Genomic DNA, 12,697 nt, shown 5'->3' with positions numbered 1-12,697 from the left:
TTTGTTTGTTTGTTTGCTTGCTTGTTTTTTTATTTGTTCCGTGACTGTCGGACATTTGCACATGTGTATTTGTTGGGATTGAAACAAGTAAAGGGTTTTTTTTACTGCTGCGCCAATGCCACAAAACATTTGGGATAGTTTTAAAGAATCTTCTTTCATTACAATCTTGATTGAAACAGACCATTAACTCTCCGCATTTCATGAGAAAAGTTATAAAGAAAAACATACCCTTATTGAAAAAAGAACAAAACAGGAGTTGGATGATGTGTCCTTTTTATGAACTAAGCGAATACCATGGAACTGTTAACTTAAATTTTATATCAAAATATGATTATATTCTATAACTTCTTCAGCGATTAACGAACGGTGTAGTGTTGCCATAGCTACAGTATTACAGTAGTAGAGCACCACACTGAACGTTCAAACATACAATTAAATTATATATGATTTATTATAAAACTTCTCACACATAACTTTTACTCATAACTTACTTGATTTTCCTCGTAGACTTGACGAATATCTCTTCATGATTGTGCTTCTGTTGACAGGAGCCTCCGAATCTTTAGTAGACCGGAACAGGATCGCCAGTACAACAGCCATTATTCCGACCTAAAAATTACATTTAAAGAGCCAATAAAATGCATACAGATATATATATATTACTTAACGATTGTTTTTCAAGAAAACAAAACCTGTTACTTCCGTATTTACTTAAATACCAATGACTTATATCAATGAAAATCCGTTGGGGTCCAAAAAACTTAAACATGACATTTGAAATTTTAGCATAGTTTAACTGGGACACCTAAAGCAAAAACAAACATGCAGACGATAATAAGAAATACGCTCAAAATAAATTTAAATCATTTTTATCATGCAATCCTACCCTGATTGTGTTCAAAGCGTTTAAACGCTTTTTAATTTTGGGTCATTTGCACAACAAAGATAATTATTCTGAAGAAAGAAGGTAAGCGAATGACCTAAAATTTTGCACAATATGATATATGTTGTTTATACAGCTCACCTTGACTGGATCTAAACAGAACACCGACTCAAAGAAAGATAACAGGAACGTTGTGATCCATTCCTCCGACTTTTGTTTCCCCCATTGCATGCTGAATGACATGATGAAGAACGCGCATATGAATGACGTCACAATCACTATGAACCATGCAACGTATCTACACCAATGCGGCAATGAAAAGCCCTGTAATACAATCATATAAAAACACTTTTGAATTTGATAACATGTTACAATAATAAGAACTTAAAAATGGTGACATACAAGGCCCATTGGGCCGGATGCTTATTTTCATGTTGTTTTTTTTATTATATGTATATTTTTTAATGAGCCACGTCACGACAAAACCAACATAGTGCGTTTGCGACCAGCATGGATCCAGACCAGCCTGCGCATCTGCGCAGTCTGATCAGGATCTATGCTGTTCGCTATCAGTTTCTCTACTTGTTATAGGGTTTGTAAGCGAACAGCATGGATCCTGATCAGTCTGCACGGATGCGCAGGCTGATCTGGATTCATGCTGGTCGCAAACCCATTATGTTGGTTTTGTCATGACGCGGCTCAAATATGTTTTAAATGAATAAACATTGTTAGGCGGCTTACTTTTAATGAACAACTAGATTATCAGATTGTGTTGTAATGTTTCGTTTTATTACTTGCATGTGCTTTTTTTCATATAATCTGTTACCTGCATGTTTGGTAATCCTTTCTGCACTAAGTGCTGTTCCAGCTCCATGCTACGCTTTTGTTCATTTTCCAGCCAATTTTTCATGAATGGTATTTTGTATCGACTTGCTTTATCATTTGCTTTGAATAAGGTTTCGTTGGGGTCAATAATTCTTTTCGACAATTTGAACAGGTAAATCACTATTAATGTTCCCGGAGTAACAATCAAGGCGCAAACGAAAGATATGTATATCTGAAAATTGGAGGCATAGTTTGAACGTTTTCTAAAATACATAGGTTTACTGGTGTAGCTTAGTTATGAAATTAATGAAGAAAGCTGTTATTAACATAATAAAAACTTTATATGTGTATATGTAGAAAGAAATTTAATAAATTATGTTTAAGAGGCTATGCTATTTTGTAATATTATATCATTTTCAAGAAAAAAGGAACAATATAAAAATGCTAGTTCTCGGTGTACATGGTTGTCCGGATAGCCTGATTAAACATATTATTTGGAAACGCTCTGATGACCGACCTGTTGTAATGAGAACCTGAATGGTCCAACTTGTAACTCTGCCGGCGTTTCATAATTATCTTCATTTGATCCTCTGAAGAACATTGCATTTGCTATCATGGTAAGCATCACAAACAACAAGGCACATGATGCTCTTTGGGTGCGAGTAAAATTACTCACTTGTGGACGATATGCAACAGAGATCCATATGTGGCTATCTGAAAAAAAAAGAGTCTCAGAACTGTAAATACAGAATGCTTGTTAGCAATTTAGAATGTGATATACCTTAGTCGCTAAATTTAGATAACATTTTATGCACATATTACTTGTTTACCTTAATATATATTGATCATTGCTTAACAAAGAGACAATTAATTAAAAATAAAGAAAAACATGAAGAAAGACATTTAAGAAATCTAAACATGTAATCTAAAACTGTTTAAAACATAGATCTTTAACACTTTTGTATGCACTAGTACTTACCGGCTAGGTTGTCTTTTGCATTCATAAAGAAGCGATTTTTGAAAATGTTAAGATTTTCTGTTTTGCAAATTGGTAAGATACACTCAAGGAGGCCATCTTCTTTTTCAACAGCCAGCCATCTTTCTCCCAAAAACGAGAACCTACAAAATTTGATATTTGTAAAGAATTGCGCAATAACAGTAAAAATGAGTTATAAATTAGCTGGCATTGATTTGTTTTTGTGTCTTATCTATTTAAATATCAATATTAGAAATAAGAAAGTTATATGTAGAGCATGTTTTAGACTTGATTTAGAGCTGGGACCTTCGTAATGATGTACCGTAGTGGTACTGGCTGAGATACCTGGATAATAAGACAATTCCTAAAAAAATAGTGGTGCCCTTTAAACTATGTTATTCTCTTCCAATGCCAAGTTGACCTTGTTTTCTCGACTTGCAAAAAGATAAGGGAAACAATGTACATATGTGCTCGAAGCTGTATCTTATTATGGGGCATTCTGGATAAAGAATGCTTCATGAAAAGGTGACGCGCCACATTGACGCATTCTCATCGGACGACAAAGATATACAAAGACTAAATTAATTTCACTGTAAGTTTCCGGTGGCACACAATGTAGGTAATAACGCAACAAGTCTGTCATACATTTTCACTTCTACTCTCTCAATTACGACACCAGAAAGGAAGAATGATATATGCATTTTTGTGGTAAAGCTTCTAGCTGCCTTTTATGCTTCGAGACAGCTAGCCAAACTTATATTAAAATACATTTTACATCATTACTTTGCTTACTCTTGGCCGGAAGTCTCACATCTGATTAGAAATGCATATTTGGATTTTGTTCCCATTTTCTCTCACAACCGTCTTATGATTATAATACAGAGCTTTCATTAAGTATATATACAATACTATCTTACGATTCATTTCGCTGTACATCATGCACATCTATCCTGCTCAGGTACCATGATGCATAGCTACCACCACCAGAATTGTCGTGCCATATCCGAATGTAATCAAGGTCACCAAGATAAACAGTGGTAGACATAAGGAAATTCATAACACTTCCCGTTGAAAATTCCTTTAAAAGATGACATAACATCAGAATAGTTACAAATGATTATACACATAAACAACTAATGAAAATCTAGATTTGATTTTAAATATCATTTCGAATAACATCGTGTGAGTTTATATAGTATAACAAAAACTTATGTCCAAATATAAAACAAATCAGTGCATGAAATGTATTTACAATATAGATGTACCGTTTGAATAATAATCACTTGTTTTTAGAAGTTTTTTTTTCCATTCTGTACACAGTTTGCAATACATTTTTAAAATTGGAGTTATTCATAACTTAGTCATACTGTTTTACAAGCTAGTTCCAGTTATGATTTCCACGGAAATGAACATTGATCTAGGTCAAATATATTTTTTATACAACGTGTAAATTAGCGTGCTCCTTCAAGTATCCTTTAATTAAAGGCAACAATACTTTACATAATTTAATACTCTAAATGTGAATTGTTACATTAATGAGACTCGACTCTCCTTCATTGGTTTACATTTGAGCCGCGTCATGACAAAACCAACATAATGGGTTTGCGACCAGCATGGATCCAGACCAGCCTGCGCATCCGCGCAGTCTGATCAGGATCCATGCTGTTCGCTTACAGACCCTATAACAAGTAAAGAAACTGATAGCGAACAGCATGGATCCTGATCAGACTGCGCGGATGCGCAGGCTGGTCTGGATCCATGCTGGTCGCAAACCCATTATGTTGGTTTTGTCATGACGCGGCTCATTTGTTTCAGAAACCCCACAAGGACAGCGAGATTGACATAGGACCTACCTCCCTGACTCCATCATACAACTCTCTGACCCCTGTATCCATTTCTTCTCCACATATTACCATGCAAATACGTGATTTAGTGCCGGCACCAGGTCGCATTCCGGTGAACACTTTTATGACATAGAAATAATTATCTTCCATGAAATTATCCGATAATGGAGTAATCCCCCACTGAAAATGGGCACAAAAAGCATATAGTCACAAAGAATTAAAAGTTAAAAGGTATGCCTATAGGAGTTTAAAACACTAGAAGATTTCTCCATAGTTAATGCACACACTATTAGAGCTAGTTGCAGTAGTGTCTTGGCTGTTCTAATTTACGATCTTACAAGATTCTTGACTACACAATATTAGCATTTTGCCACCGAAAGTCCCTGCATTTACATAAGATGGTTTCAAGTTTAAAGTAGGACAAGTTATTTTAGAGTATTAATAAACTTTAAATGTCCTATTACTATTACATTTTAGGAAATTTTCGTTTGTTCTTTAAAGGTAATCAACATTATGATCCTCACTTATGAAATTAATCATTATTTCAAAAGTTTATTTTAATTTTTCTTGTGATATGACAAAAGAATGGTTTTGTTGTGTTGTTGCTGCTGTTAAATGAGCCGCATCTTTAAAAATAAGTTTATTTCACAAAAAGAAAAAATTGCATTAAGTGTCTTATTCTGACTTGCTCATGTGTGTTCTATTTTAGCACATTTGTCTATAATCTCATTATCTATTAGCTTTCTATTATCATAGTTTCGTTTCACCTCAACATAATGCAGTAATTAATAAAAATTAGCACGTTCTGATAACTAACATGATGCCGTGCAGTTTATATGATAACTTCAGTATTATGTATTTGATCAGCATCGATTTAAGTAAATATTGTAACAGTTCATTTACCTTCAACAAGTCTTTCCTATCTTGTCGCCTTGTCCATATGATGATCAATATGTAAATGATGAAAATAAGAATTAAGACGGCCATTACCGCTGCTTGGTTCAAAGGTGAAAATTTAAGGAACACGGAGCTAAAGTCAATTTTATTTGGTGCAACATAAAACGAGTTAGCAAAAGTCATTTTCTTCTTAGGTTTGCAGTCACAATCAAGTTCGCCTGTCTTTGGTTTCCAAGTTCCCTGAAACAATGCAACGCATTTAAAATTGGTAAAAGCATCATTATCATCATCAACATCAACATCATCATCAACCACAGTACTTGTTACTAGAGAAATACTATTCTTTATTAACTACTATGTGGTGCATTTTGATAACGTTCGGTTAAAGTACAAAGTAAAAATATATATCCCCAACCGGAAATCTAACCATATAAAGAATAAGACAATTACTAACATTGTTACACTTGAAAAAGAGAATTACACATTTACTTAAAATGTAACAACATAAAAGAGAGAACTAGACACTTAGACACTTACTAACGATGCAACAAAAGTGAGAACTTGCCAACAATAATCAACTCTTATTATGTATCAAAAGTGAGAACTTAACACTACTAACAATATTGATTCTAAATATTACCTTAGTTTTTTACGACAAGATGCAGTGTATGGCAATTCTTTGTATTTTAGTTGTACCCAATAAAGTATTTTTTCCGATCTGATTGAATTCGGTACGACCCTAGCGGAAAATAGTTACTCTATATTCGGATATGTATTGTAATCATTTTGAGTACAACAAAATACGTACAAAAATGGCACAACTTGTCAGAAAGAAACAAAGTTAATGTTTAAAATATAAGGGTTTTATTAGAACGGTCGGTTAAACGTTTAACATGGTTATTACACCACCGTTTAAACGGTTAGCTTTTTTTCTAACCGTGACACTCCTATTAAAGTGCATGCTGCCATGAATAATGTCATACGTACTGTACATTCATCTGATCTCCATTCATCTCTAATATCATCCCATGTCATACACGCCATGGTAGCTGTACCAAATTTTATTGTTTCATTCTGGTTCAGAACTGATCTTTTAGTTAATCTGTCAGTCTCGGAGGACTCGTCTGAAAAAAAGAGACAAACAGTATATCTAAAATATTCTTAATTTGGTTCGATATATGACAATTTTTTGTTACTATGTATTAATTCCCAAGACGTTTCGGTTCATTATATATTTTATCATGTTACTTCTAAAGCAGAATAACTAAATGAGGACAAACTAGGGTGAGTACCATATTAGTGTCAGGGTGATCAAATTCTACAAGTAAGTTATTGCAAAAGATGATTGATATGAATAAAAAATTAAATGTGTTTGCGTAATAATAATAATAATAATAATAATAATAAACTCTTTATTTAACGAAGGTAACTTATTAAGACAATACATCAAAGCATTAGATACAACACATATAATGCAAAATCTTATTTTCAACAAGGCCTTCAATAAAACATAAACATAACAACGGACATATTAAAGCAATTGTAAAGATTACAACATTCAGTAAATCTTAATCAACAAAGAAGACAGACATAATATTATATTATAGTATAGGTAAATTTTCTATAATTCATCTCTAGATAATAATAAATGTTTGAAATGTGATTTAAATAATTTAAGACTTGAAAGATTTCTTATTTTTAAAGGAATAGTGTTCCATAACTCCATACTAGAATAATAAAAAGTACGTTTCAAATAATTTGTTTTAGGTCGTTTATGCATAATATCTTTTTTATGTGTTGATCTTAGTAAGTAAGTTTTATTTTGAGATAACGGAATTAGATTAGAAATATATGCTGGCGTTAATTCATTCATCGCTTTATATACCATAATTCCAGAAAAGTATTTACATCTAGATGGAAAAGATAACCATTTCATATTTTGAAACATATCAAGAGAATTTGTTTTTACGGGTTTATTTAGAATAATTCTAGCGGTTCTTTTTTGTAATTTTGTTATTCTATTTAGATCTGATTTGTTACATTGGGACCAAATAATACATCCATAATCAAAAGTAGGGGCAATGTAAGCGTTATAAAATAATTGTTTCATTTCAGGTGTAAGAAATATTTGAATTCTTTTCAGCAGAGATATTTTAGAAGCAAGCTTAGAACATGTTTTGTCAATATGTGTTTTCCAAGATAGACAGTTATCAATATGCAATCCAAGTAGCTTTTGACAATGAACATTATTTATACTCGAATTCTCAATATGCAGAGAAAGATTGCCTATGTTATTTATTTTACATTTTGATCCAATTATCATGCACGTGGTCTTTTCTGGATTTATGGCCATATTATTGAGAGTGCACCATTCCTGTATTTTTAGTAAGTCTAGTTGCAACTCAGACTGTATATTACTCAAACTTTGGTCAGCTATGTGTAATGTTGAATCGTCTGCATACATATCAATGTCTGAATTCGTAGTGACTGATATATCATTTACATATAAAAGAAACAGTATAGGACCTAAGATTGAGCCCTGTCGCACGCCTGATATAACCGGTAAGCTTTCAGATTTATCATTGTTGACTTTTACAATTTGCTCTCTGTTAGAGAGATATGACTGGAAAAATTGTACAGAGTTTTCAGAAAAATGATAAAGTTTTAATTTATGAATCAGTATATTATGGTCAACTAAATCAAAGGCTTTTTAAAAAAATATTAATTATAACGTAATTTATAGCCGATAAAGAAGGTCTATAAGAGAATCTCTGTCAGGGTCTAATATTTTTTCTCATTTTATGGATGATATATTTGTACACAAATTACAAAGTTTTATCGTTTGTTTGTTTTTTTTTGTTTTTTTTTGTTTTTGCTTTTTTGTTTGTTTGTTTTTTTTGCAAGTAATTAAGATTTACAAAACAAAAGATACCTTTGATGGTTTCAACGCCGATTTTGTATATTCCTTTTTTCTCTAGACGCTCAGATGCTGTGAATTGTGCGACCCACCCATTAGCTTCAGATATCTCTTTCTTGCTTGTGTATTCCACCTTAGACACGTATTTTGATTCTAGGTCCTTGACATCCTTGATATAGAAAATAACTCGATATATTATGTCTATTATAAATAATATAATGTGAAACTGTAATAATCTGATAATGCCATTATTTTGATTAAGATATTGATGAACTTGGATAGGTAGGTTGTCTGTTTGTGTGTGCGGGGGGGGGGGGTCTCTTAATAGATCTACTATCTACTTTAGCTAAATTTATGGTATTTGTAATAGAAAATACGCCTTTAAACCAAACCTTGACATAAATATACATTTCCTATACATAATGTCCGGTACATAAAATTACAACGTGCGTGCAGTCATAAATTACAAACGTCGAGAAACATAATAAATTAACAAACAATATTCAATATTCAATACTCAATATTGCCAAAATATCTTGAACATTTAGTATGCTGTCGATAAATTTTATGTCTTTTTAATGACCAACTGTCTTATCTGAAATGCTTAACTATCTGCAATGATTAAAAACAATGATAACGTTGCATACCAAGCGTTAATAAACTTGGCAAAAGCTTTTGTAATGGCAATTTTAAAGCAGATATACATTTACTAAATGAGTATAAACATACTTACACAATACAAAATGTAGATGACAAACTTCAATATTTTAACAGGTGAGTCTACATCAGGTTCAATATTAAAATTTAAGTTGACAAAGGTATTTTTGACATAAACTTGAAAATACATGAATTGAGATGCATCGTCTGCGTCAACCACTACTGGAACTGTTTCTAGGTTGACTTCTGGAACCTGAAAAGAATTTTATCACAAAACTTATCAATTTATGATATTTACGATATAAATTCATCAAAACAAACTTTTAATATTTGATCTTCGAAGTTAATTGTCGAGAAAAATGTAAAATATGAAAAGTTGACATTGCGACATATTTAATATCAAATTATTGGAGATCCGATGTTGATGCCATGCAATCGCTACAAATAATAAACTGATACTTTTGAGGAATATAATACAGTTTCTAGTATGAACTGTTGGCGATATAAAGTTGTTTTCACTTATACGAACATATTGGAAAGAAAATAAATATAATCATGCGTAGATATTTGACAATGCATTTGCATGCTCTACGATTAGCTACGATTAACTAGTTAAGACAAATTACAAAAAACTATACCTAGATGTCAGATATTGATTTTGCTTGTTAAGACTTAGTAGAATAAGAAAGCTTTCACACGCGCCCATGCACGTACGCACGCACACGCATACAGTTTAGTTCAAACCGGTGTTCGACATGACGTTAAGTTAACCGTAACCACGCCTATTATTTTAAATAAACTTTCCAATCTTTCAATCTGGACACAATCATTTATCATTTACTTAGAATTGACTAATAAACGATAAGCGAATAGTAGGCACGTGCGTGTCGGCTTATTTTGGCCTGCCCAGATCGCACGGGATATTATTACCTGCCATCATCAGGCACAGGGCTAATATAATTAACGAAGTCGTCTCACACTCACACATACTATACGGATGTACAGTCATGTTTTATTAACTACTTTATGATTCTCACCTGACCTGTTTTGTGGTTTATATTGTATTATTGTATTTATTGACATTTTTAGTGACATTTAGATAATTTGCTGAAAGCAATTACAGAAACCATGTAATAATTCAATGGTTCCTTAAAGAAAAATGGAATTAGGTATGTTACTTTTTGTGTAACTTGTACGGTGCCGGGAATTTCTCCAAGTGTTTCAATCATTAACGTTTTTTCACCAGAGGCTACTGCTCCTGCCATCCCCTTTTTGTCAATATGCGAAACGCTGTTCTGCTCCACAAGCTGAGGAGAAATATAAAGATGTCATAGATAAAAAAAACACTTTAACCAATTAGCAGGACTATGGAGGCATGTAGCTATGAAGGAGCAAGTGAACTGTTTAATGTTTATAAAATAAATTCATATTTAAATAGATAAATACTGTTTAACACCTGGTAAAATAAATCGGAATGTCACCAAGACGAATGCTCTCAAAAATACACCTTTAAAATATAATGAAATAAACCTAATTTCAAGAAATTTAATACAAGCAAACATGCCAAATCGGTATGCATGTTACATCTCTTTGAAGAAATTAGATTATGAAGGCGAAAAAACAATTTACCCCGATTTTCGCTTTTTGCAGCTTGTTCAGCTTCTCTAACCCATTAATTTTTATTGTAGCTCCTGTTGTATTGAGCGTCTTGTCTTTTAATTTCTCCACCGTGTCTGTTGTCACAACAAGCTGGGCACTGGCAGTAGTTATTGACTTCACTGAGCCATCACTGAGTTGCATATTTTGAACCATGTTTTCTTCGTAGTCACTCTTGCTTTTTGAATAGTTATTACACTAGAAAGAGAAAAAGGGAAACAAATAAATGTTTTTAATTTTCAAAAATACAAGCGTGTTAAATTCTACTGATGAACAGGTGAACCGTAAAATTCATATAGAACTTCATCGTTCATTGATTTAGTTTCAATGATAATTTTATTCATTTCTTTATTTCATGGTCGTTTACTAAGAGGGTTTATACAATTTTTATTTCGAAAAAGTAGAATAAGTGCGAGTAAATCAGCATATTATAAGCTTATATAGTTATCATCAAAATAAAAAGCTTATACAGTTCTCAGTAATAGACAGTCATTTTCTATTTACCAAATCCCGCATCGCGTTCACTTCAGATGCTTTCCGCTTTGCGTCTAGAGCCTTGTAAAACACCACTTCATCTTGACTTAATTTTCCATTTTCGAAATCTTTCTTTGTTTGTTCGCTCATAAACTGACTCTCGTATTCAGTTCTCTCGCGTTCTGCTTCTAAGTCTGTTTCCATTTTTACACCTTTTAGCTCTTTAGGAGCCATTGCCGAAGCCACCTTTGCAGCCATATCTAAACAATCTGGATAATCAAACAGAGATACATTTTGAAAGAGGGAAAAACGGTTTGAAAAATTGTGTCACACCGCAGCAAAGTTTAAATTGTATGTAGAACGATGAACGATTCAAAGGAAATGTGAAAAAATGAGGTCTAAATGAAATGATTTCTAAGCGTTTCTGAAATTAATATTGAAAAACAAATTAAAATAAGTAAACTACTAAAAGATTTTGCCGATAATTTAAAAAGCGCAGTGAATGCATTTAAAATGCACTTGTACCTAAAATATTATTCTACAGTATAATATTGAGGACTGTTTAACAAAACAAAAACACGGTACACTTTTACAATGATCTTCCATTTGCCAAGAACACAAGTTGCAGCGTATTCGAAGAAATAATCGTTGCGCATTTCCTTTAATTACATTAAGATTTCAGCCGTATAAATTAAACAATACTTTTCCAGTCCGTGAATTCTGCACGTATATCCGAGAGGAAATATGATTTCTTAAAGTTTGTCTGGAGATGCTTTTCTGACACAACATTCAACATTTCAAATTAAAACAAACGTTCAACATAATATCGCATTGAAATAGCTAGTTGAGATAAATTGTGCTGAATGTTGCTTTAGCTTCACGTGTCATCTTGTAATTCTATTCAGTTCAACAGATCAAATATTCAGCTGAATACTGCAGTAGTTTGTCCTTTATTTTGAATGTTTATTTTATGTCAAGCAAGATTCCCATTTCACCTACCTTCATTATAGACGGACTGTTTTGCTGATTATCGCTTTAAATTTAACTGAAAACCATTGGTATGTCAGATGTCGCAATGAATTTCGCGCAAGCTTCTCTTGGCAGCTTGTCATGTCTTTTAAATCGAATATTTTGCCGAATGTTGCGCTGGGTCTTTTTACAAGCTTGTCAAACTTTTTTAATAACATACATTTTGTTAAATATCGTGCTTGCTTCACATACAACTCATTTTTTTCGGATAGTATTTTGGACTTACTGTGGAGCAAGCCACTTCGAATTTATGTCGAATGACGTGCTGGATTGACATGGATGCTCGTCATCCCCTTCAAAATCGATGCTCTGCAAGTTTCATAATCCGTTCGGCATTCACCATAAAACCTATGTTCCGTTTCTTCACATTCAGCTCGTCGTCATTCACCATAACACCGATATCCCGTAGCTTCACATTCAGCTCGACATTCACTATAAAACCGATGTTCCATAGCTTCGCAGCTCGTCATTCACCATTAAACCGATGTTCCGTATCTTCAGATTCAGTAAAACCGATATTCCGTAGCTTCACATTCAGC

General features: G+C 32.9%; 1 protein-coding gene across 2 annotated transcripts in view; it reads right to left on the bottom strand.

Annotated features, from left to right (window-relative positions):
- The window catches only part of LOC132733957 (uncharacterized), a 57,541-nt gene that overhangs the window by 7,244 nt on the left and 37,600 nt on the right, over positions 1-12,697 (bottom strand). For both annotated transcript variants that reach the window (XM_060720653.1, XM_060720654.1), the window contains exons 13-26: positions 11,160-11,398; positions 10,629-10,853; positions 10,178-10,306; positions 9,076-9,252; positions 8,358-8,511; positions 6,413-6,549; positions 5,432-5,665; positions 4,538-4,708; positions 3,602-3,762; positions 2,688-2,827; positions 2,226-2,422; positions 1,710-1,940; positions 1,025-1,207; positions 492-609 (exon numbers count right to left, since the gene is read on the bottom strand). In XM_060720653.1, the coding sequence (XP_060576636.1) occupies positions 492-609; positions 1,025-1,207; positions 1,710-1,940; positions 2,226-2,422; positions 2,688-2,827; positions 3,602-3,762; positions 4,538-4,708; positions 5,432-5,665; positions 6,413-6,549; positions 8,358-8,511; positions 9,076-9,252; positions 10,178-10,306; positions 10,629-10,853; positions 11,160-11,398 (2,496 nt within the window). The remainder of the gene's footprint in view (positions 1-491; positions 610-1,024; positions 1,208-1,709; positions 1,941-2,225; positions 2,423-2,687; positions 2,828-3,601; positions 3,763-4,537; positions 4,709-5,431; positions 5,666-6,412; positions 6,550-8,357; positions 8,512-9,075; positions 9,253-10,177; positions 10,307-10,628; positions 10,854-11,159; positions 11,399-12,697) is intronic.

Source organism: Ruditapes philippinarum, unplaced genomic scaffold, assembly GCF_026571515.1.
Source record: "Ruditapes philippinarum isolate M1 unplaced genomic scaffold, ASM2657151v2 ctg36_1_1_1_1, whole genome shotgun sequence".
Classification (NCBI taxonomy): domain Eukaryota; kingdom Metazoa; phylum Mollusca; class Bivalvia; order Venerida; family Veneridae; genus Ruditapes; species Ruditapes philippinarum.
Note: the sequence above shows the minus strand (reverse complement) of the source record. Positions and strands in the feature narration are given on the sequence as shown.